The sequence below is a fragment of the Mytilus edulis genome, chromosome 11 (genome assembly GCF_963676685.1).
Source record: "Mytilus edulis chromosome 11, xbMytEdul2.2, whole genome shotgun sequence".
NCBI classification, from domain to species: Eukaryota; Metazoa; Mollusca; class Bivalvia; order Mytilida; family Mytilidae; genus Mytilus; species Mytilus edulis.
Window position 1 is genome coordinate 50,020,818 of NC_092354.1, and position 27,828 is coordinate 50,048,645.

Consider the following 27,828-nt stretch of genomic DNA (forward strand, 5'->3'; position numbering starts at 1 on the left):
AAATTAGATGATAAATCTGGGTATGATAATGTTTTTGTGACAGAATCAAGTAGAATGTTATTAGGTTTTCAATGGGGAGGTCATTATTTTTGTTGTAATACACTCCCTTTCGGCAGGAAGAATTCCGCATATTTTTATCATAATTTAAATTTACAGGCAATTTCCTTTTTAAGAAAGAAATCTATTTCTTGTTTATTATATATTGATGATAGGTTAATTGAATCTTTTAATGGTTACATTGAACCTAGGTTGGATAATGAATTAATGAGGTCAAATATTGCCATAAAATATTCTGTGAAATTGTTTGTAAATTTAGGTTATTTTCTAAATATTGACAAGTCAGTCTTGATTCCTAATCAGTCAATTGTATTTTTAGGAATGATTATAGATTCAGTTAAAGCTTCATTTTTTATAACCAAAAAACGTAAGGAAAAGTTTTGTGCTCTTAGAGAATCTATCCTTAAAAAATCAACTTGTCCAATTACTATTCTCCAGAAATTTGTAGGAATATGCATTTCTTTGTCTTTGGCAATTCCTGGAGCAAAATTATATACATCAACGTGTAATAGGGCAATTTCAAAGGCTATTAAAGGTCCAATGATTATTATAATAGATGAAGATTTACGAAAAGAGTTACAATTTTCATAGACAACTGGACAAAACCATTCCCTTGGGTTAACGAACGTCATAATGTATTATCTTTGTCACTTTCTTCTGATGCGTCCGATTATAAATGGGGAGCTATTTTTAATAATGAAGGAGTAAGACATGATTTTTCTGATTATTGGAATGTTGAAACTAAAGACCTACCTATCATGATCAAGGAAGCTCTAGCATTAAAAAACGCCCTCATTTGTATAAAACCACTGATAATGAATAAGAGAGTAACTGCAGAAGTAGATAATCAAGCTGTAGTCTATGCTTGGAATAATCAATACTCAAAAAACAACGTAATCAATGAAATAATGAAAGAAATTTTTCAGTTTACGTTTCAGCAAAATTGTAATCTTTCTTTGTCTTATATTCATACTTCCCTAAACCCTTCTGATTATTTGTCTAGAGTATATTCTAAGTCAAATGCATCTATTTCAAAAAGAACTTGGATTTACATACAACAAAAATTTGGACCACATTCAGTTGATATGTTTTCGTTAGATAGTAATGCTATGTTAGATAATGAAGGTTTTGAAATATCCCATTTTACTCCTTATAAAACACCATTATCGTCCGGTGTAGATGCCTTTGCACAGATTTACAAGTCAAGTGAAATTTATTACGCATTTCCACCATTCTGTTTAATCTCAGCAGTTGTCAAATTTATTATACAAGAAAAAATTACATGCACTTTAATTTTTCCTGACTTTAAACCGGTGATTCCATGGTTTACGGTTATTTTATCTTATGCTAAAGATTTTGTTACTATTGGTTATAAAGGAGACAAGGGAGTTTTATTGTATCCTTCAAAGAAAGGGTTTTTACCAGATAAAAAAGGCCTTCAGTGCAATTTATGTGCCGCAAAATTTTCTTTCATTGGAGACAATAATACATGTGCAGATAAGTTTTCAAAAATAATTTCCACAAATCCCAAAAATTTCATTCCAGTATTATTCATTGGAGATTCTATAATTCGATTTTTGACAGATGTTTATGATAATGTACATGTAGTTTCAAATGGTGGTGCAAAATTGATGGATTCTTTTCATTGTTTGATACGTCTGATTGATGTGTTAGATGTATTCGTTGTTATTTTTCATTCTGGAACTAATGATTTAAATAAACATTTTAAACCTGGAGACATCCAATTAAAAAACGCAAAAAAAGATATACAGTATGTTTTCAGTTCTTTACGTGTGTTACAAACAAAGCATGATATAGCATTTGTTTTCTCTGGATGTATAAAAACATGCAATGATGTAGTAAACTCTCGAATTAATGATTTCAATACACACAGTAAAGAATTATGTAGAAAGTTTATTTTTTTCTATATTGATAACTCGAATATTTCAAAGAGAGGACTTGTAGATAGTGTACATTTAAATGAGACAGGAAGAAACATGTTTATTCAGAACCTAAATGGATTTATGAGCTAATAGTGTGAAATATAGCATGCATGTTAGTGATATAGTTTAGTGATATGTAATTATTTGTTGTGTTAATAAAAATATAAATTACAACAATAAAGTTAGTTAGAATTTGTAAAATTAGTTAATTTTCTATAATCAATAAAAGTTGTTCGATTAATTGTTTGGTAAATATGGCAAGTTTGATTATGGTAAAGATACTTGGATTAAAGTGTCATCTGTCATAATAAGTAGCTTTATCTGGTATTTGGATGTTGTGTCATTCGTCAGTATCATGTGCTTCTTACAATGTCTTAATTAGTTATCCCAGTATATTACAAAAAGTTTACATGGGTGTTGATAAAATTTGCCAATAACTATCATTAAATCTTTGTAGTTGAAATTTGATGATATGATTTAAGGTTAATATATATTTTAAATTTAAATTTGAATTTAAAATTTGACGGAACAATTTTATTTTGGGGTCCTATGTTTTATTCAGTGAAATTTTCCAAACAATAATGCACATTCCAAACATTGATTTTCAACATTTTAGAATTCAAAGAAATAATTAAATTGTTTTAATGGTAGGGAGGAGGGTAAATTATCTAATTGAGTATTGATAAGGATCATTGGTCTGTTGTTAGTTAAGGTGACACTTGCAGTATTTTGATATGTTATCAATTAGTAACAAGGTTTGGAGATGCTGTTCAATCCAAATCTTATATATTGGGACATGGGAATCATTTATAATAGAACACTATTCTAAATGATTAACACATGTTCCTATATAGATAAGAACTTCCCAGGACTGGTGTCAGTTTGATCACAGGTCAGGGATGAAAGTATTGTTGATTTAGTACATGCAACATGGCAGAACTGATCAAATGATAAGGTTACATGTGGACTATGGAAATATTGTCATGACATCTCAGGAAATGATAACACTGATAAGGGATTGATATATCACAAGATATTTATTTATTCTATTCTGTGCATGTTACACCCCATTGTTAGATGTGGCTTTTGCATGTACAGATACATTAATATTTCATTTATAATTATATTGACACCTGACATAATTTGTATAGCTGTTAATAGTCTCACGGTATACAAGGATTTTGATCGTTAAGTGTATCGGCAACTAAAGCTTGATTCTGTGAAAAAAAAAAAATATCCCCCCCAAAAAAAAACCCATTACAAAGTTGAAGGTAGAAAATAGAACGAAAATGTCAGTTTATGGCTTATCATCTTGGTTCAGAGGCAGAATAAAGTATTTTGTCATTTATGAATTATTTTATTTGTAGAAAAGGCAAATTTTATTTGTCAAGACATTATTATTAAAGCTGGTGATAACTACAAGTTGTAGAATATAGATTAGAAATATAAGCAATGCTTTAGGCAGGAACAAAATTTGTTTACACATTTTGTCTTTTTTCCCTTTAGCACCTCGTTTGGAGATGCTGTTCAATCCAAATCTTATATATTGGGACATGGGAATCATTTATAATAGAACACTATTCTCTATTGTTATATGCTTCATTTTCCACTATTCTCTATCCCTCATAGTAAAGCGCCTCACTTTTTCCTACTTTCTCTTAACTCTCTATGTTCTTGGCTCGTTGTTATCTATATTAATTAAATGTTTCGCCTATTATTTTCAATTCTGTAAACATCCATCTATTACACTTTAGTAATGAAACTTGAAAAGGAGTACAACGCGTATTTTTTCCAAAGCCTATTTCTAATTTATTGATTGTGTTGTTGAATGATTGGGAAAAACTTTCATTAATTTCCATTATATGTTGCTCTCATATGAATATAACCTGCTTGTTTCATAAACGGATCAGACTTTGTCAAAGCGATACACGTTGAACGCTGATTTCAAATAACTATGCAATGTTGGGTGCGGAACATTTGCACTTATAATCAGATTTTACATTGGTGATTCTGTATGTTCTGTTTTCTACAAAAACAATGGAAACAACACGTTTAATAATTTCCGACGCGCTTTTCTGGATTTACCTTCATCAGGAATGCTCAATTTTAAACATTTGAAATCCGAAAATGTATAAGTACCGAAACCGTTGAAGAGATATATGTCAAAAATACCTAAAATAAATAGCCAATTGCAAATCCATGTCAAGCCAATTTTGCCTGAGGGAGTCGAAACCTTAGTTTCTTAATAATTTCAAAATTTATAAACGGACACTTTTCGTAAAGTTTATTTTACAAATGTTGAACGATGAGGTTAACTTTGGTATAAGCTTACTTGTATTCAAACTGTTTCTACGGAGGGAACAGGTCAATGTTCAGACGATCAAGGTTGTAGTTTATAAGGCCTTGGGCAGGTAGTGCTACCTGTTTCTTCATTATATTCTTATATTTATGAATGGTTATTAATATTATTGACTAGATATATGTATGTTCTGTATCTTGCTCTTTTAGTAGGAGTACCACCATGAATAACGGTGTAAAAAGGAAGACATGTAACACACTGTATCGGTAAAGATTTAGTGTGAGCCTTTTCTTATCCAGTTTCCCAACCTGGCCGTGATAGACAGGTCTTATTATCAGAAAGTTAACCTTCCCCATAACAATAAGTACAATAATATAAAGCATACGAACACACCAACTCACCTGATTCGATCATCTCAAAAATATAAACATGTATAATATAAAATAACATAGGATAAGGATAAGGTCACCCGGATGTCGCACAAATGCCTATATATTATATACAGTTATAACAGCACATAGTTTTTATTGACCGATTTTACAAACATGGTACAAGAAGGACGATACACCTAACGATGTCTTCTATTGGTGTAGATAGTATTTAATGGTTATCCCACAAGTACGTGGTGTGTCAGTTTAAGATCACCCCGATGGCCGGCTGTTCAAACCTATAGAAAGATTTTAGCACGCTCATGCCGTCCTCATCATGCACGCCCGTCTTACGACCTAATGACGTTCACACTACGACCATTTGGAGTTCTAGTCATGCTTATTGTCATTGTCACATAAAATATATAAAAGCACTCCAGGTTTTGTTTGTATGTTCCCACAATCATTCAATAAAATATCGTCATAAGATCTTTATAGATCAGCAAACGTTGTGATGTCTATACGCATTTGTTAATAATAACCAGAAAATATTCTGTTTGACAAGATCGCCTTAGAGAAAAGCACATAATTAGCAAAATCATCTACATACTTCTTTCAGTTCAGAAATATTTTTTCCATAATGATAACTCAATTGATGACAAAATTTAGTTATAAGTGAATATTGTCAATAAACTAGTCAAAATGTATTATCTATTTATTTTGTGGAGGTAGTTCATTTCTTAAAAAAGACATGTAAAAGTTCCGAGGAGACTTTATACTGAAATGCAATCGAATATTCTTATATGTCATGTATGTATATTTAAACGTTAAAAGTGAATATGTACAGTATTCATACATTTATTGAAATAATAATCAAAAAGTAAAATCATAAAAATACTGAACTTAAATGATTTAAATCAAATTGATCCCGTGTATGTCATGTTTTCTGATAGAATGTATAACGCATATTTTATAACAAACCCACCCTTTTCAAATGAGGTTAAGTTTCTCCTAATACACATAATAACAGTATTTTAAGAAACATTTTCGACATGTCACCAGAGCCGAATGTTGTAAACTAAACGATTTTGTTATATCATATTTCAGTTTTGCTATAATTTGAATGATAACTGATAATTTGTTTTTTTAAGTCCTTTCACAGTCCAATGATTTTACCTGTGATACAAGTATCTGATGTTGTCTGACATCAGGGTCAGACAATACACACAAAAAAATGGACGTACAAATTTGGCTAGTATACGAATATTTGATACTAAATTTCACCTTTGGTTTAGTAGGTGAGTATTGAATTAAATTTAACTTAAATACATTTAGTAAAGTAAAGTGTTATATAGCGATAGCTTTGTATAGTTAAAACTATGAGGATGTTTTTGCAAAGTATACATGTTAATTTTTTTAAATGGTTTGTAAGCAGAGTCAACACTTGTTTACATTCATTTTTAAATGGACAAAAATATGCTGACCCTTCACATGCATTAATTGTCATGCTTTAGATGTGAAACACTTTATAACTTTCTAAACCAAATGACCGAGAGTACGAAGTGTCATGAATAAGCACCTGTTGTCGGTTGTTGTCTGGAACCTCTAAATCAACTCTTACCAAAGTATTCATGTTGTAATACTCACGTTAGCCATTATTAATGTTATATTGCAACCTCTAAATTAAAATCGTTGTCATTTTGGCTAAATTTAAAAAAGGAACAACCAGAAGCTAAACGTTTTGAAACTATTAATTTTCGTCGTGAAGGTATTACTTTCATTATATGACAATAATTTAACTTTGGATGTAACGCGTCTACTGATTGGCTGACGTTATTTTGTTATCAGCCAATAGACATAATTTAGTTATGTGACCGTGACATCATCAACGTTTTTTCATGGTTTTCTACTGTTTAAAATGGAAATTAGAATTAATTTATAAGAAATGACTGTAATATTTTTCTGTCTATTCGAAATAACATAAACAAATGTGGTGCACACTGTTAAAAAAACCGCTACGCGCGTTATTCAGTATGCACCAATTGTTTTCTGTTATTTCTTCATAGACAGAAAAAATATTACAGGCATTCCTTAAATATTTAACAATTACAGCTTAGTATCCATATTATCTTTAACGCTTTTGAAGACACATACAGGCTAAATTACTATCAATACAAGATTTACAGAAATACAAGCGTGAACCTCCCGATCATTTTGCTCCGAATAGGTCTTCCCTTTAAGTGGCAGTTATTTGCCCTTTACGTATAATCATATTTATCAAAATAACCAGACAATATAAACAACAAAACAAAATCAGCAATACAAGATCTTCAAAATAACCGACGCATTCAATAGACTCACTTTGGTAGTGATTACTGTTGATCTTTTTGACAACTTGAAAACAGCTATAGATCGATAGAAACGTTCAATAGCAATTTAATTATCATCCAATACAATGTCAAATTAAGTCACATGATATTAACCAAGTATGCTAAAATACTTGCCCGTTAGTTTCATTATAACGTTTTATGTTCAAACTATTTAAGTTAGTAGTTAACTCATTAAATATTATAAGACTATTTAATAATTATTTGTCTTTGTAATAATATCAAGACAAGGTATTGAAAGACAAATGATATATTCTTCGGGCCAAAATTGTAAGTGCATGTAAGGTATTTAGAATAAATCTGATGAAATAGAATGTCTGTTCAGTAGCATTGCATTGAACTTGTTTTCTTATGGTTGAGGTCTGTTATCAATTCACGGAGTGTAATACGAAAAATGGGCTAATTTGATTGGCTTAACCACAATCATGAGAAAATATTACGACATTTCCATTCCCTATTTTGTAAGTCATTGATAACTTTCAAAATTTAATACGATAAAGATTTCGTACATGACAACGGACTGCTATGATTTCTTCAAACATATGCAAAACACTTTTAACCCAACAATCTTCGTTTTGTTATTGGATATCCAATACTCACTCGTTATGAGACCTGTAAGTATTAATCATAATTTTAATAGCAATTATTATAGTTCTCTTGCTCGTATGACATTATATCACATGTTTGTCAGCTCGTCACTATTGAAAAAAGAAAATAATGTCATTGAAAGGGTATTTAGAAACCATTTGTATATACTTGTTCAAGTTCTTGTGAATCATATTTGTCAATGATGATTTGTATAAATGTGTTTCAGGTGCACAGAGAAAACTTTTGTTTGCAACACAAAATGCCTCCATTAAGGAGTTTGATCTTCAAACACGCAAAGTGACTGTATTGTATGAACTTGGAGCTACTGTGTATTCTATTGATTACAATTTCAAAAATAAACAAGTTTACTTTCCAAGATATTTTAACAACGACATTATGAGGTATGTGTATAAACGATACCAACATAGTAACCTATGCTACATGGAATATATCCTCCTCATTTTTAGGGAACTGTTGTGTACAGAGCCCGTACATTTAAATATGACTCATGTAAAAAATATTGGTCCATTGAATAAGCTTATCCATAAAAGTTAAACATTTAACACTATAGGAGAGAAATCGTTTTTTCAAATAATTTGTTTAAATAGTTATCAAAGATACCCAGATTATAATTTAGTACGCCAGCACTCGTTTCTTCTACATAAGACTTACTAGTGACGCTCATATCAAAATATTTACAAAGCCAAACGTGTACGAAGTTGATGAGCATTGAGGATAAAAAATTCCAAAAGGTTTTGCCATATACGGCTAAGGAAATCTATTCCTGGAAACAGGAAACAGGAAATTTATAAAAATGACCTCATAATTGATATTCATGTCAACACCGAAGTGCTGACTACTGGGCTGGTGATACCCTCTGGGACGAAACGTCCACCAGCAGTGGCATCGACCCAGTGGTGTAAATAGTTATCAAAGGTACCAGGATTATAATTTAGTACGCCAGACACGCGTATAGTCTGTATAAGACTCATCAGTGACGCTCATATCAAACAAATTATACCGCCAAATAAGTACGAAGATGAAGAGCATTGGGGGTCCAAAATTCCAAAATGTTATGCCAAATACGGCTAAGGTAATCTATTCCTGGAATAAGAAAATCCTTAGTTTTTCGAAAATTTCAAAGTTTTGTAAACAGGAAATTTATAAAATGACCTCATAATTAATATTCATGTCAACACAGAAGTGCTGATTACTGGGCTGGTGATACCCTCTTGGACGAAACGTCCACCAGCAGTGGCATCGACCCAGTGGTGTAAATAGTTATCAAAGGTACCAGGATTATAATTTAGTACGCCAGACACGCGTTTGGTCTACATAAGACTCATCAGTGATGCTCAAAAAATAGAACACATCCGCGAAATAGCAGGCAGATGCACAGCTTGTAAACTGTTGAATATTTGTAAAAGATATTATGTCTGGAGTATTTCATATAAGGTATCAAAAGCCTCTCCCTTTTTTCCAAGGTCCGTTATTTATTTCCTTTCTGTTAAATTCAATTATTTTCGTGTTTCTGGCCTTATACCACAATTATTCTTCCACTTTGTAACAATGCATTTTTTGGTAAAAGTCAAATTAAATTAAAAATTTGCACCGCTTCAAACATTAAATAAATGAAATTGCTTATAGACCATTATCATTCTAATAACATATGCTTCTTTGAGAATCCATAAGTGCTTTTCCCTTTGAGAGCCCTTTTAATATGCAAATGGTATGATTTGAATCTTGAATGAATGACTAAGGCTAATTTGGGGAGTGGTCGGAGGAGCCCTGATCCCGAAATCCTGGGCTTAAAAACATGAAATCCCGAGGTGCGGATTTCAACGAAATTCGTATCTCGAAATCCCGAAATTCGACAAAAATATTCCCGGATCCCGTTAGGGTCAATCCCGAAATCCCAAGCATTAAAACACTCGATCCAGACGTTCCAAAAAAGTCCTCCCTCCCTCTAATCTCTAACCTACTTTCATTTTGGCCAAATCATTACTTTCACTTTCAACAATAGATTTAAATACAACTGGTACGATCACTTAGATAGTAATTATTTCAAAGAAAACAGTAGACAAAATACAGAGAGTCTTTATATATTATAGTAGTATAATCGTATTTACAAATGGATAAACGCGAAAAATAATTGTCTCTAAGGAGGTATAATAGTTGTGGTTCTTGCGATCTAAAAACCATGATATGAAGAACGCTCTGATTGGCTTATTTATTTTTCATTTTTGTAATCTATCATACGATTGGTTGTTCTTGTGCATTCTAAAACCGGAAGTATTATCTATGACTAAAAGTCGGTCTGATGACGGAAACAATATCCGGACACCTATTTTGTCGTTTTTCTCGATCTGACTAATCATAAGAATGGATGACAAATGCGACAATGCATGTTACCTATAGAACACAAAGGCATGATAATTAATTTATTGTGGACGGAAGAGAAGCGACACACAAAATGAGGTATTCTCGTTTAATAGTATAGATTATAAAGCCAAATAAGTACGAAGTTGAAGAGCATTGAGGGTCCAAAATTCCTAAAAATTTGCAAAATACGGCTAAGGTAATCTATTCCTGGGATAAAACAATCCTTAGTTTTTCGAAAAATTCAAAGTTTTGTAAACAGGAAATTTATAAAAATGACCTCATAATTGATATTCATGTCAACACCTAAGCGCTGACTACTGGGCTGGTGATACCCTAGGGACGAAACGTCCACTAGCAGTGGCATCGACCCAGTTGTGTAAATAGTTATCAAAAGAGTTTCCCGAGTGAAACTGAAATATTAGAGTTGTCGATGTGCATATTAGATTTATTATAAGAACAACACCTAAGTAACCATAGCATTATAGTTAAATTATTCTTGAGTATAGGTGTACGATAAGTAAAAGAACTCGCTTGCGCCCCTTGAACAATTTCCAAAAGGATATTTCATCTTTACTACATAAAACGATGGATATAATAGGTTTATCGTAAACAGTAGCTTTAAATCAAAGACAACATTATATATATCTTTCTACTAAACTGTACATGCTTAATTTGTAAAGCCTCGGTCACACCTTACCGGATAGCTCGAACGGACGTCTAACAGATAACTTTTTTTTCAATCCGTTCATGTCCGTTAGACGTCCGTTCTTATCCGTTAGAAGTCCTTCCATATCTGTTCTTATCCGTTAGACGTCCGTCCATATCCGTTCTTATCCGTTAGACGTCCGTCCATATCCGTTACATGTCCGTTAAGCGTACGTTTTATCCGTCGACGTCCGTTCTGTCTGGTGGAAAATTTGGAGCATGTTCAAAACTTTGAAGGGACGTCCAACGGATACAATATCCGTTAGACGTCCGTTAGGCGTCCGTTTTGTACGGTACTCGTCCGTTTTGTTTCCGTTGTGTATCCGTTACGTGTCCGTTATACATCCGTTGGAGGTCTGGAAGATAAATTCACCAACGGACTTCTATCGGACGTTTAACGGATAACACGGATGTTGAACGGGTGAGAAACGGACTTCTACCGGACGTATAACGGATAAAACGGATGATGAACGGACCTGAAACGGATAAATGCCGTGTCAGAAATGACAATTATTGGTATGTCAGATTTCTTAAGGTTCATGAATTCTTATCAATCATAATCGATCTTAGAGTATAGGCACGTCTTCACAATCAAGCAGTTCTTATTCAGGCCAGACACTGCCCTTTGGCGGAATTTAGAAGAACAAACCAAAACCAGCTACACAGAAACATTTTGAATATTTATGCGATTTACATGTATTGTTATTGTCGCTTTTGATTTTTCCGTATATCTTGTTCATCCGTTTTATCCTGTACGCTTCCGTTAGGTGTCCGTTTTATGCGGTACTCGTCCGTTGGATGTACGTTCGACATCCGGTCTGTCCGGTACGTGTCCGTTTCTCGTACGTTGCATATCCGGTGTGTGTCCGTTATGCATCCGTTACACGTCCGTTTTATTCGGTCAGTACATCAACGGACTCCCAACGGATAACAATTTTGTCAACGGACAACTTTTATTTTTATCCGTTAGGCGTCCGTTTGTGTTATCCGGTAAGGTGTGACCGAGGCTTAACGGTTCAATAAGAAAAGAAAGCCAACCAATATATTTGTCAGTTTCATATGAAAGTTTGCAATAAAAGAGGTCAAATATCAGTTCAAATGTATACCACGTTTCAATTCGTCGTTTCAGAATCTAATGCATTCTGGGTAATATTTTCAAAAGTGTACACCAAAGCGTTGGGATTGGTTTAAAACGTTCTTATTAATGGAAATCAAACCTATGACGTGACGTTATTTTCATTCTGGTGTACGAACAATGAGATTACTTATAATCTTTAGATTGAAAAAAAAGCCGATTTAAACTGGTAGTTTCAACTTTTTTCAGATTTGGATACCCTGAACATTGCATAATTTTACACAAAGTTGTTTCGACTGGCAATAGACCAGCAGGATTAGCTATTGATTCCACTCGTAACCATATCTATTGGACTGAAAGTATTGGTAGTTTTGGAAGGATTGTCAGATGTGATTTAGACGGGTCAAATAAGATAGTGATAGCACAAAATCTTGATTATCCGTTTGTCCTACGACTTGACGTTATAAATAGGTATATAATTAATATTTTGTTTATTGAATGTTATAATTTTTAACAAGGTAGAACAAATATTAAAACATTTTAAAAAATAAGATACGTTAGAAAACTTGAACCTAAAATAGTAGTCTAGTAAGTTTTGATTTTACACATGTATTACCATTGCAGCTATTACATGCAATAAAACATTATATTTAAGAATTGAATGCTTCTTTTTGTAAATTCATTGGGGTGTAAAAGCGTTGACCGAAGTACATTTTGTATGAAGCGCGGAAGCGCTTCATTCTAAAAATGTGCGCACGGTCAACGCTTTTACAACCCTATGAAGTTACAAAAAGAAGCATTCAATACTTATAATTACATTTATTTAGCTATGATCAAGAAAAAACGAATTTTATATTGTTTTTATTTAATTCAGCTGTGCACTTTATTGTGGGACCACGTGCTGTCGTGAACGAAAAGTATTATTGAGTGATACAATTGCTTACGGAATAACACGTGATGTGCTGTTAGCTAATCAGAATAAAGTATTATAATGAAACATACATCTAATGTAATTATTTGAACGTGAAAGATTGCCTACATTAATTATATCGAAATACTATACGATAAAAGAGAGGCAAAAATACCAAAGGCACATTAAAACTCATAAGTCGAAAATAAACTGACAACGCAATGGATAAAAAAGAAAAAAGACCAACAGACTATCAATGTATACGAACAAGAACTTGTGTTCTTTGTTTTTAAACCTAATTTCGTAAGAATTTAAAATTGAATCTAATAAATTTGAGTTTAGGTACCTATTAGTTGAAATATATTAGGTGTGATGTTATTGATAACTGTCTTCAAAACTTTTGATTTCTTGTAGGTTTGTTTATACTTATTTATATGGTTTTATTTAACCATTTTATGTATATTTGTATTTCCATAAATGGTAAAGTTAAGATTTGTTGTCGCTCGAGTTTTTATAGCGTGTATGTGATAGCATGTCCTTTAATCTCATGAATCAATTAGGAAGAGACAAATGCATGTAACAAACAAAGAACAAGGAAATCGTATCGGAAGTATCTAGACCGGGGGTTTCGACAGGGTTAGAGACATCTGCATATATTCTTAACCCGCCATGCGAATTTACACCCAGTAAACATATCACAATCAAGAATAAAATACAACGATATAGAGCTGACGACCTAACTGATATCTATATATTAAAAAATGTCACTTGTAAGTTGAGGCACCGACACATCGTATCGTTCAACACATTTTGTGATCGTGATGGTTTAATTTATGCAGCCGGTGTTGATTTTCCTTCGTTTTACCTTATAGCATTGTTGGAGCAGTTTTTAATTCAGGGGCACATCACTGTTAATGATTGCCGTATAGTGTGAACATGCACTGAGATGTGGGAACGCCATACAATGTAGGAGACGGTATTTGACTGCTTGTGTTTTTCTTGTTTTGGACAAACAATATCTAAAGATGGATGGATCAGATAATTCGGAACTCTAGTATCTGAAATATATGCATACACCATTGTACATTCCATTATATCATTGTTCAAATTAAGTTTTTCCTTGTTTTTATCGTTATGTTATGCAAATACATATTTTATTAATGATTCTTTTGGTTTGTTATTTATCATAGCATATAACATCTGGGTTTACAATCGTCATAAAATATTTTTTTGTCAAAGGAGTATATGTAAAAGGTAATAACACTGAAACTATTATTTCTATAATGGTTTCCGTAATTTAGATATATTCATCAAATCATCGAGTGCGGGATTTTCTCGCTGTTTTGAAGTTCAATTGGTGGCGGTTTTATGCTCTTTGGTCGGATTGTTGTCTCTTTTACACATTTCCCATTTCCATTTTCAATTTTATCATGTTCACTATATAACAAAAGTCAGAAGATACAATGGTTCTTTACCAATGAGATCAGTCTTAGGTCAAATAGAGTGAGGAAATACCATATAACATAATCAAACAGTGTTATCTATGTACATTAGTTTGTTCTTCTGAAAGGTGTTGAAATATAAAATTGTATTTGTAATAGAAAACCGTAATTAGGTGATTTTCATTTTTTCAGTTGGATGTATGTTGTGGAACGCTTTACCAAAATATCTAAATCAAGACTTGATTTTACTGAACAACATTTGCTTGAAAATATAAACTCTGTTACCTGTATGGATATAGGTACGTGAAATTCAGGAATGATATAAATTCAATCCGCTGTTACGAATTAGGCAATCTGAAAAATTTAATAGGTGATTAAACCATGTCATAACTTTAAAAGTATCAGATTCATTAACACACAAATTGTCTTCGATAAGATAACTTGCGATTACGACTTTTAAGTTTTGTGATCTCAAATTCAGGTCATTTCTTGGCAGCGGTAGGTAGGGGATTAAGAAAAAAACTTCTTTTCTTAAACAAACGGGCCTTTAAACTTATCTGTCTACAAAATATTTCAGACATGGAAAATGAAAGAATTTATTGGATAGTTGATAGCACTGGAAACCTGAATTCTGCTAGGGTTGATCGATCTGATGTAAAAACAATCATTAAAACAAACTGCAAATCTCCATCTTGCATTAACAAGGCTATTGACATCTTTGGTACGAACGTATATTTTTCCAATCACAATCAACTAGCAATTGGTAATACATCACAAGGAACGGATTTTACTGTCCTGTATAACGACACAAACCGTATCGACAGTATATATAGTATTTCATGTAAGTGAATTAATGATGTATCATGTTTATAAATGTAACTTAATGTTAAGTATAGGCCTTACATACTTGATGACCTTTAGTAAATATGTAACATGATAAAAGAGATAAAGATTAAAAACCCTACAAATAACAACATAAACGAACATAAAATAAATCAAACAAAAGAACGTAATAAAATAAACAATTTGAAAGTAAAAAAAAAAAACGAATAAAAAAAACATAACCAACACACATTGTTTGCGCGTTTCGTTTGTTTAAATTATATAAGAAATGCTCGAAAATCAAAAACGAGTATGCTCATTAACTGAAAAGGCCCTTATATAACTTCAATAAACGAGTACCATTACGTTGCAATCGTTGTTTCAGAACATTACAGTACTTATGGATTGAAAATATAATGTGAAATTTCATTTGCAACTAACGTTTCACTATTTACGTGAGAGATCATATCTTAGGAGGTAGCATTGGTACCAACATTTAAGTAGTAAAATAAGCACACTGAACGAATTATAAGAAGACTAGCAGATGATGTAATATATGTTAACTACACATTTCAGTACATAATTCAACAAATGATTATGTTTATATTATTTAAATTTCATTATTCTTTACATCACACAAATCATTGTATGATATTAATTATATATATATACCTTTGTATCCATCTTAATTTAGTTATATAGTATACTTCAGCTCTATTGCTTTGTTAAAACCGTGATATTGCCTTTTCAGATATATTCATGACTTAATATCAATGTCTTTATATGTGCAACCACTATGAGTAAATGACAAGTTAACATGCAGGTGCGTGTGCTTGCTTCTGCATATAATGTTTTATTGTAATCAATGCAAGTAGCTATATTGTTGTTGATTTTCCTGGTTATATATACACACATATATAATTATTTAATAGTTAACTTGACTTGATTACTGTTGTCATTTTAATTGTATAATATTTATGGTTATTCATGTTCTTCTTTGACGTATAGTGAACTAAAACTGAAACCTGCTTCAAACCTTGACTGAATACTTATCATTTATTAAAACTTAAAAAAAATGTTCATGTGTCAATTTCAAAATTTACAAGTATAGTCTGTTTTTATCTTACTACAAACTAAACGATATTTAAAGAGTAGTTAAAAAAAACCATTTGTATTTTAATTTTAATATACATTATTTATAATACTATGTTGTTTCAATTGGACAGTGCAGGAAGGTGAGTTGTATACTAAATATTGATTTTTTTTTTATTAATACTGTAGTAAAAGTATTACGTTATGGATTTCAAAGTGTGTTTTTTTTTATTGTTTAACAGTTATTAAATGTGAATGAATTTGATTCAACAAAGATGGGAGATTTGTTTCAATTTTGATGAACTCATATTGGCATTACAACAAAATTGCTACATTGCCAAGTTTAACATATTATATCTTAGTATATCGAAATTAGACTTACATGTGATAAGCAACAATAACAAAGGACGAGAGAAGACATCGTAAGTTGTAATTACACGTACTTGTGTCCGAATTGTCCGTTAAATGCTACAACAAAATGTGTGAAATCTTTACTGTATCAAAACAGAAAATAACATAAAAAAACTAGTTAAGATTATGTATTATTAAATTATATGAGCAATTCAGCCCTTACACGGATAAATCAGCATTTGCAATACTGATGATGCTGCCCTGTTGATATAAATCATGAGTTAATATTTTTTCGGACCGGTCCAATATGGAAAATGCGGTATGGCCCATGGGCTAATACGGAACGATCACTCCCGGTTTTAATTTTCTTACGCCTTACTTAACTTTTCACGTATCTTTATGCATACGATAAATTTGTATCAAATTTTAAACTTAAAATAACGTAAAAGAAGTTTAAGGACGTGAAACGAAAATATTTACAGCCATCTCAAGTAAAACTTTCAATTATTATCACTGTTTAATTTCCGTTGATCAACCATAAGAACGCAGACGATTAAAGTGTAATCTTGAATGGTTAAACTGTCTGATTTATTTTTCTCAGCTACTTGATATTTGCAAGATAAAATGAATTGTAATAGCATAGATTAAGTATTTGGATGAAAAATCAGAAACTACATCAATTTTGATAAACAAATGCATTATGACTTGGAAAGACAAGTTCAAATATGAATTTCTGTTTCTTTTCACGGTAAGTTTCTTACTTTAATCGAATAGTTAAAAACATTCAATAAAAGTGTTATGAACTGGCTGTTTCTGTATTTGCCCTATTATAGATTTTCGGAGCCAATTCAGCTAACCTCCAGTCTATAACAAAGAAACGGCCAGTTTATAACACTACAGTAAATATACAAGATTGTACAGGAATGACAAACAGAAGGCTTAATACTTGTGTATATTTGATCTGTAGAAAATAGAACAACATACATTCGACCAAGAAGAAATTATTAAATGTTTGGGTACTTTTTTTATTCAAGTGAAAGGGAATAAGCAGAAAGTCTTGGACGGGCATCAAGAATAATGTTTTATGTTTATTTCAAAGATTGACATCCCCTCCCCTGTTATTTATACTGGGATTTGTAAATTTTATTACTAATCCTCGTAAGGACTGATTAAATCATAAAACACATTTTTAAAATGACATATCGTCATAATAGAATAATAGTTTCGTTCACGCTTTTTGTAAGGTATTTTATCTTCAAACACGATATTTTACCAGCTCTATCATCCACCTACGATAGTTATACTGGGAAAAAGAACCGTTTTTTTTCCGTACAGATAACTCGTACCACTTCAATGTCACGATTTATTTTTTGTTATCCACAGTCGTCCTAAATCATTAAAAGACAAATACATGTATACTTGTTATCATATGACTTTTATAAGGAAATCAAGGAGTGCTTAAATATTGAATATGTTAAACGTATATGATAAATTCATCAAAACTTCCAACTGTTTTACAGTAAGTCATTTTGGTATAATAATTTGAATAGACTTTTTTAGATGAAACACTACCTAATCGGGCCCGGTCAGAGAAGATCATACTGGAAAGTAGTACATTTTTAAAACAAAACAGTTCCTACGCATAAAGGTAAATCTGAAACTGTATAGCATATATTTCAGTAATTAGGGTATCAAATGAAAGCTGAAGTACTGGCGATCCTGGTATATAGTTTATGTGAAAATGACTGTGAGAATGATGGTCGTAGTATGAACGTAGTCAGGTCGTAAGAAGAGCGTGATGAGGACGGCAAGGGTGTGCTAGAATCGTACTATGGACGTGAACAGCGTGGTATAGTCGTAGTGGAAGCGTAGTTTGGTCGCGGTGAGAACGTGATGGTCGTAGTGAGGTCGTAATAACGTCGCTATGAGATCGTAGCGCAGTCTCTGATCGTCTTTCTGAATATAATCACGCTTTCGCTACGCTCTCGCTACGATGGTACAGCGACCTTTTCAATCTTAATTCGATCTTAGTGCGTTCTCACTACGCTTCTACGACGACCTGATTTCGCCACGACCGCACCAAGATTGTTTTGAACATGTTGAAAGTTGGTCACGCTCATCACGATCTTGAAAACCTCATCACGACCGTGATACGACCTTACTGCGATCTACACGATCGTACTACGATCATCAAAATTTGCATTTTTTTTCACAGATCGTAGTGTGATCTTGGCCTAGTGGGACTGCGGTATAAGGCTGAAATGCTGTAGCATATTGTTTTATATATTTTAAAGGTTAAACCTGAATTTTCCCAATATTAATTCATTTATTGCAATAGCAATCAAAAACCTAAAATCAGATCGATCCCGTTTATATTATGTTTCTGGTAGCATGGAATACCGAATACACATCTTTAATAACAAAACCACCCATTTTAAATTTTATTTTCGATGTCGACGACGTTTCATTATATGTTGTTGTAAGTTCAAGGTTGAATGAAAAAAAAAAAAACAAAAAAAAACAAACCTGTATACCTTTTTTCTAAAAAGGTGTACAGTTTCTTTTAAAACACATATTTAAAATTATCAAAACAAAATATTTCACATGTAACCAGAGTAGATAGATGTTAATCAAGTACTTGTGTAAAATAATGTTTCCGTACAACTATACATACAATTATTACCGACACATTGTCATCCGCTCATAGTCAAATATTTTACCTGTGATACCAGGTATATGATTTTAGGGTCAGACAATACACAAAACTATGGACGTTCACATTTGGCTATACCAATATTTGATACTTGATTTCACCTTTAGTTTTGTATGTGAGTATTGATGATTTAAGATTGATGTACATACATTTAGTAAAATAGAATATTATTTGGTGAGTTGAAAAGTAGGTTTGAGTATAGTATGCATGTTTTTATTATTTAAATTTTAAAATGTTTTATAAGCAGAGTCCCAGCTTGTCAACATTCGTTTGTGTATCATCCAACAAAATATGTTGACCATCCATGGACCATATGTTCGACACCTTGCATGTAAGGATATAAGTCTTTATAACTAAATAACCGAGAGCAAGACATGTTTTTAATAGGCACACTTTATGCGGCGTTGTTGGAAACCATTAGAGCAAAATTTATCACAGTAATTCCGTTTTGATGATACGGTAGTCATTATCAAGATTATATTGTACCCTATCAGTTACAATCGTTATCACTTTGTGTAAACATTAAATCGAACGTTAAGAGTTAAAAGTTAAAACTATTAATTGTCTTCCTGTAGGCGTTACTGGCACTATGTGACAATACTTCCCCTATTAAAGGGTTTGTAAATAATGTAGTATATTTTACGATGATGAAGATTCATAAAAGCTAAATTACTTTACATACACGAATTACAGAAATTAAAGCATGAATAACTCGATCATTTTACTCTGAATAGACTGTCTTCGTATTAACTTTAAAAAAAGGTATACAGGTTGTTTTTTTTTTTTTTGTTTTTTTTTTTTTTGTGTTATGAAAATTTCTATCAAAACATAATTGTCATTTTGTTTATTTTCTTTGGTTACATCTTCTGACATCAGACTCGGATTTCTCTTGAACTGAATTTTAATGTGCGTATTGTTATGCGTTTACTTTACTACATTGGTTAGAGGTATAGGGGAGGGTTGAGATCTCACAAACATGTTTAACCCCGCCGCATTTTTGCGCCTGTCCCATGTCAGGAGCCTCTGGCCTTTGTAAGTCTTGTATTATTTTAATTTTAGTTTCCTGTGTACAATTTGGAAATTAGTATGGCGTTCATTATCACTGGACTAGTATATATTTGTTTAGGGGCCAGCTGAAGGACGCCTCCGGGTGCGGGAATTTCTCGCTACATTGAAGACCTGTTGGTGACCCTCTGCTGTTGTTGTTTTTTATTTGGTCGGGTTGTTGTCTCTTTGACACATTCCCCATTTCCATTCTCAATTTTATAATAGTTTACAAAATACACGCTAACATTGGCAAACTATTATCAGTATTTATTTCACGTAATCACCTACACTGAAACATTATTGACAAAAGTGAATGTCTGATTTATAGCATCTCTTTGTGGATGTGGAACGTTTTCTTAAGGTTGTAGCCTGTTATCTCTTTCGTGCATGACGAGATATTTCACTGCATGAAATGTGATTCGAAAAACAAGGTGATCATATTTTCTGAACCAGCATCATCAGTCGATATTGCAACTTTTTAATTTCCTATTCGTTATGTCAAGGTTTCATTTCAGAGTTTAAGACAATTTTTATTTTGTCCATGTCAATGGCATATGGGAGTTATTCAATATCATAAATGACACTCACAATGTTTCTCTAAAAATAAATCTGTTCAGTTCTATTACATTGTGAAGCTCACAACAGGTTTTATATAGATAGAAGAAGATAAGGTATGAGTGCCAATGAGACAACTCTCCATCAAGTCACAATTTGTAAAAGAAAAAAGCATTATAACATGTTTAACACGGCTATCAAAAAATAGTATTGATTGTTTGCAGATATACAATTATGTAGCATAGTTGTCATCATTTTTAAAAGAAAATAGTGTCACCAACAAATTATCAAGTCAAACTATAAAGTCTCTGTTTTTACATGTTAAAAATCTTGTTAAATATTTGTTCAGTGATGATTTGGAATAATGCTTTCCAGGTGCACAGAGAAAACTTTTGATTGCAACACAAAATGCCTCTATTAAGGAAATTGATCTTCAAACACGCACAGTGACTGTATTGTATGAACTTGGAGACACAGCGTATTCAATTGATTATGATAGTAAAAATAGACAAGTTTACTTTCCAAGATATTTCAACAACGACATAATGAGGTAATTGTATAAACGAAACCAACTTACCAACCTTTTAAAATGGAATATACCAGAATCCTCCTCATTATTACGAAACTGATGTGTATAGAGCTCGTAAACTTAGATATGACCCATGTAAAATAGTTGTCCATTGAATAAGCTTGTCCATTAAGGTTATACATTTAACACTGTAGGAGGGTTATCGTTTCTTTTCGTTTTGAATGTTTGAAAGAATTTCCCGTGTGAAACATAAATGTTGAAATTGTCGATGTTTATATTATAACTATTATGAAAGTACGGTCCCTAAGTAAACTTTGCAGTGTAGCTTACAAAATCTGAATTATCTAGTGTATTCAAAACCTGATTGCGAATTTTTAACAACTTCTATTAAAGGATATTTCATTTTTCCTTTCGAAACGCTTAAAATAATAGGTTTCGTTACTTTAGATGAAAGACTACATGATCCCTGTAGAAATTTTCAGCTAAAAAAAGTTAAACATAGCTACTGGACCGTACATGCGTACTTTGTTATGGTACAATACGAAAAAAGACAACCAATCTATTTGTCAGTTTCATATGAATGTTTGCAAAAAGAGGTAACACACCATTTCAACTGAATACAACTCTACAACTCGCCGCTTCAGAACCTAAATCAAGCTGGGTAAGTGTACACCAAAAAGTTTGTTTGGTTTAAAACGTCGTACCTAATGAAAATTTAACCAAATGAAGTAATGTTATTTTAGTTCTGATGTATGAATAATAAAATGACCCCCGAAAAAAGGCAAATTAAACTTGTTCATGTTTATTTCAGATTTGGATACCCTACAGGGTGCATAGTAGTACAAAAGGTTGTTACGACTGGCAATAGACCAACTGGATTGGCTCTAGACTCCATTCATAACCATATTTATTGGACTGAAAATACTGTAAATGTTGGAAGGATTGTTAGATGCGATTTAGACGGATCAAATGTGACAGTAATATCACAAAGTCTTAGTTATCCATTTGTCATACGACTTGACGTTAAAAATAGGTATTTTTAAAATTATTTTTATGCTTTTTATAAATGTTATGATTGAAAACATTCATTGTAGGTTCAATACATACTAAAAAATTAAAAAGTATTATATATGTAAGATTCTGGAACCTCAAAAATAGTCCAGTTGTTCTCGATATTACAAATATGGAATTTGAACGTGATTCATTGCTTATATGAATTGTCTCGTGAATAGTTTATGAGAGACAATTCAATGTAGCAAACTAACACAAGAAAATAGAATGAAAAGTATATAGACCTAGCAAGTCCCCTGGGCTAGCGTCGCCTGTTTTAAAGGTATAACTCGCCATGCAAACTTACTGTAAGTAACAATATCAAAATTAAAAATAGAACACAATAGGTGAAACAACAGATCAGACTGTCTCGAGTGAATAAATATCGTATAACACGAGATTTGGTGGTGGATTCATTTTCTCTAATGATTTTTATGCATTATGCAGTCAAACTAATTCCTTCTTCTAAAAATATGTATTCTTTCTGTGTGACGTCATCAGGCATGGTCGCCTTTTTTCATGACGTCACAATAGGAAATTCAGAAGAAAGCAAGAACATTTGACGTCATAATCGAAATTTCGACCAATGAATAACTGAGATCAAACGAACCACGTTGATTAAATACAAATAATCAACAGGTTAGGAAAACGATAAATCGGCTAAGAACTAGAGAAATATATATAAATATAGACAATACAGTAATAAATGACATATACAATCGATATGTTTTATTTTTAAATAAAAGTACGGAGTATGACGCACACAATTTTGAATAACGAAGTTCTTTGGCAGCGACAATATCTGCACAAGTTTTAAAGCTAAAGGATTTCGTTAATAGAATTGTTTTTATATCTTTTACGTATATTTTCATATTTCTTTCATATAAAGATGAGATAACACTCATCTTCAATTTAAATGTTCGTTACATATACTTTTCATTTTTGTTATGAAGGCGACCTGTATCAATATTCAAATAATATGCACGTATTCTATTTTTACAAAGTAATGATTTCAATGCATAAAACATAAAGATTGTAAACCATATGTATCTAATATAAATTGTATATTTGTAAAAGACATTTAGATGATTCTTCCAAAAAAGAATTATTCATCATTGAAAGTTATTCATTAGACGTGCAATTTACGCAGGTATTTTGTGAGTAATGTACATCCATGCCTGCATTTCTTTCAATGGTATTTTCATGAACCTTTTTCTAGTATTACCGTATATATATATATATATATATATATATATATATATATATATATATCGTTAATTGTGATGTGCACAAATAAACAAGCAATCTGCATTATGACGTCTAAATTGATAATTATCATATAACATCAGGGTTATTTAGAATACAATCTTGATGACATTGTTTCGAAAGAGTTTTATGTAAAACAATGAAACATTAATTCTTTAATGGCTTCTTTAATTTAAATGCTTGCTATCTAAAAAAAAAAAGAAGATACAATGGTTCTATACAAATGAGTTAAAGAAAAATACTCCGAGGAAAATTCGAAACGGAAAGTCCCAAATGTAATGGTAAAATCAAACGCTCAAAAACATCAAACGAAAGGATAACAACTATCACATGTATCGTATTCCTTACTTGGCACAGACATTTTTGATGAGGAAAATGGAGGATTAAAACTGGTTTTATAGCTAGGTAAATTAAGTGAAGAAATACATAATCAAACTGTACTCTCTTAGCTGTACATTATTATGTTTTCATGAATGTGTTGACAATATAAAATTGTGTTTGTAATAAAACATTAATGTGTTGCTTTTCATGTTTTCAGTTGGATGTATTTCGTTGAACGCTATTCGAAAATATATAAATCAAGACTGGATTTTACTGGACAAATAGTAATTAAAAATATAGTCTCTGATGTTATCTGTTTTGATATAGGTACGTGAAATTAAGAAATGATATAAATAGAGTCCTCTGTTATGAATTCGGCAATCTGAAAACTGGTTACCATTCCGGAGCACCTGAAATCACTTCCAGTTTTTGGTGGGGTTCGTGTTGCTTAGTCTTTAGTTTTCTATGGTGTGTCTTGTGTACTAGTATTTGTCTGTTTGTCTTTTTCTTTTTTAGCCATGGCGTTGTCAGTTTATTTTCGACCTATGAGTTTGACTGCCTACCGGTATCTTTCGCCCCTCTTTTTTTCGCGATTCGAATTGTAATTTTTGATAACGACTTGATTAATACAGGTACATGTAAATTGTATGTGTACAAGAATAGATGACAATCGTGCTGTATTAGACATTAATGGTGATATCGATATTTGTCATGATTGCAAAGGTGTTATAATATCACTAAGCTGTATATCGTCAATTAATCAATATCAGTCATGGTTACATAAGCTTTATCACCCGAATTTGTATTACATCACGTCCCATGAAACATATCTTCGGAGATATTAGTTGTACTTGAGGTATATGTTTAAAAAATAAAGTGTATATGGTAATGAAAGAGCCATATGATATTCTCTTTTTAGACTAAGGATCACAAATGCATTGTCAAGGTAAGTTGTCTAAGGGGGTCATACATAGCCTTCCATACTTTCGCGACTTAAACCAAATACGTTTTCAAAATATTTCAGACACAGAAAAAGAAAGACTATATTGGATAGAAGAGCACACTGCCGACTTGAGTTCAGTGATGGTTGATAGATCGGATTTAAAAACGATCATAAATACAAATTGCAAAGTAAGCAATGCACCAATTTGCAAGAGCATCGCTATTGACATCTTTGGTAACAACATATACTTTTCCAATAACAATCAACTAGCAGTCAGTAATACATCACCAGGACTTGGTTCCATTGTTCTGTATAACGACACCAACCGTATCGACAGTATATATAGTATTTCATGTAAGAAAATTACCTATGTATCAGGTGTATGTATATAACGAAATTTTTGTGATAAGACTTGCATATTTGATGACCTTTAGAAAACGTAGATCATAATACAGGTGATTCAAAATCCGACAAAAGAACAACTGAAAAACGCAAATAAACAAATGAAATGACAAATAAATAGGTAAATAAAAAACAACCCGAAACAAACGACAAAAAAGTACATGATATATATAGTGCATTTTGTTTGTATAAAAACAACACAACACACTTGAATTGGAAAACTATTAAGAGCATCAACCAACAGACAAATAAAAGTAAACAAAAAGGAAAAAAAGAAAAAGAAAACTAAAGACTGATCAACACGAACCCCGTTAAAAACTAAGAGTGATCTCAGATGCTCTGAAATGGTAACCATATCCTGCTGCAAGCCATTTTAATCGGCTGATATAAGTTACATTCGAGAAAAAAAAAATCTTGGTTACAATTATTTTAATTTCATAATTGTGTACATGAGATAAAATGTTCATAGTTTAAAATCAGTTCTATTATTTTGTATCAGTATCTGTTTATTAGTAAAACGTAAAGTTACATATGTATAGTACCCTTCACTATGTGATTTGTTCTGCTCTGTCTAGCATTGAAACTAATCATCTGCTTTATTTCACAATTATAATGCGTAAACCAACATCTAAGTATAAGTTAATCATGTTAATAATTCTGCCTATATATTTGCAACCTCTCTGTGCAGATAACTTATCAATGTATTACTTCTTATAAATACAATTACATCATTTATACTAAACTTGACTTGATTGTTAATTCATGTTTTTCTTATTTGTGTTATTCACTGATACTGGTATTGGTTTCACATCTTTGCCACCAAAAATTAATCGTAAAAAGATCATGCTACTATCAATCGCATGCACAAAAAAGAAATTAGTAATTTTTCCCAAACAATATGATATCGAATCAGCGAATATCATGCATTTTTTATTCTAATTTAATGTGCATTGTATATATATCAATGTTATGTTTTATTTGAATGTGCATAACGGTGAGTTTTATCAATAATTTTTGAATTGATTGAAGTATCAGTAGTGATATAAAGGATTACTTTAAAGTGCTGTAGATTTTCAAAGTTTCTTTTTTTTTTTCATTTTCAATCAATTAATTATTCTTGTTATTATGTAATGAATTTATTTGCTGAAATATAGAGAAAGAACAAATCAATACTTATAATTTTCAAGAAAGAGATATGCTGTCTTTTGAACTTTATTACCACTGCATGTACCTTGATTATTGTTACATTTTCTTTTTGGTTTTATATCTTTAAATTGTTCTTAAACTTGATCAGCAACACCTGTAAAATAATGAAGACTATATGGTAAGTTTCAATCATATTCAATTAAATTTTACACATATTACAACAATATATGATGAAACTTAACCTAATCAAAACAGTCAAATGACGATTTACTAATCATTTATATATGGGAATGCAAACCAAATGGCATACACACAATTGGACATACGTGAGATCCATAGAATATATCTAATTTAAGAGTTCTTTGATTTATTATAATGTAAGTTTTGATTCAACGTCAAGAACAAAACACTTTAAAAAAAAAAGATTTACTCCTACCTCTGACATTTATCATATGGGTTTTCATAATATTGCTTATCTAAAAAAGGATAAATAGAATTACTGTCAATTTGACAACTATCTACCAGAATTCAAATATAGTAGATGTAAGCAATGATATATAAAGGCAACAGTAGTATACCGGTGTTTAAAAGTCATAAATCGATTAAGAGAAAACAAATCTGGATCACAAACCAAAACTGAGGTAACACATCAATAATAAGAGGAAAACAAAAAACAACAGGAACAGTGAAGTGCAACAAAAACAAACGCCAACATACAAAGAAACGAGCTCTTTGAGAACATCTGTCATAATTCTGAATTTGTACAAGACATTGGGTCACCGTATCTCCTTACCATTAGAAAACTAAAATGATCGAAAGTATACTATAAGGTTGTATATCATCGAAACTAGAACATCATTCAACAACATGACATGCTGGAGGTTTTTTTTAAATAACGAAGCTGTGATACATGTAGAGTGTTCCAGAGATTGAACTCAAATACATGTTTTGTATAAAAACATGTGAAGGGTAAGACTGCCAATGAAATAGCTATCCAATTCGGTTCTAATGAAAAGGATGTCAGCAACGAAAGGCACCATACGGCCTTCAACAATACGAACAATCTATACCATAAAGTCTGCTACAAGCGATCATTTCATGAAAAATATGAACCAATTTAACAGAGACAACAAACGGTATTATTTGAATCAACAAAGTAAACGAAAACAAAAAATACCAAAGACATGAACTAATGATAACTTCTAAACTACGGGATTTTCAGTGATAAATAATTTGATCACAGCAGTGCTGGATTATTGTTCTCTTCGTTATACATTCGGACATTTATGACCGCTTGGGCTGAATTACTCTTCTGTATGTATTAATAGTCTGCTAATACTGATGTAGAGAACAAATTTCATAATTCCGCAATCATATGATACGAAATATACGTTATAGGTCCGATTTATCTATCTATTTGAAAAACATGAACACA

General features: G+C 31.7%; 1 protein-coding gene across 3 annotated transcripts; it reads left to right on the top strand.

The window, feature by feature from the left end:
• The first annotated feature begins 5,825 nt into the window (after positions 1–5,825).
• LOC139495747 (low-density lipoprotein receptor-related protein 8-like) lies at positions 5,826–27,362 on the top strand. Of its 3 annotated transcripts, XM_071284115.1 has the most exons (12): positions 5,836–5,965; positions 7,869–8,043; positions 12,054–12,275; positions 14,349–14,455; positions 14,734–14,997; positions 15,730–15,801; positions 16,313–16,492; positions 17,982–18,069; positions 21,112–21,286; positions 22,077–22,298; positions 24,120–24,229; positions 24,927–25,349. In XM_071284115.1, the coding sequence occupies exons 1-6, from the start codon at positions 5,902–5,904 to the stop codon at positions 15,744–15,746; spliced, it is 849 nt and encodes a 282-aa protein (XP_071140216.1). In that variant the 5' UTR covers positions 5,836–5,901; the 3' UTR covers positions 15,747–15,801; positions 16,313–16,492; positions 17,982–18,069; positions 21,112–21,286; positions 22,077–22,298; positions 24,120–24,229; positions 24,927–25,349. The 3 variants fall into 3 exon arrangements, with proteins under 3 accessions (XP_071140217.1, XP_071140216.1, XP_071140215.1); XM_071284116.1 differs by lacking the exon at positions 15,730–15,801 and having other exon boundaries at positions 5,826–5,965; XM_071284114.1 differs by lacking the exons at positions 5,836–5,965; positions 7,869–8,043; positions 12,054–12,275; ... (3 more) ...; positions 16,313–16,492; positions 17,982–18,069 and adding an exon at positions 19,125–19,249 and having other exon boundaries at positions 24,927–27,362.
• The last annotated feature ends 466 nt before the right edge of the window (positions 27,363–27,828 follow it).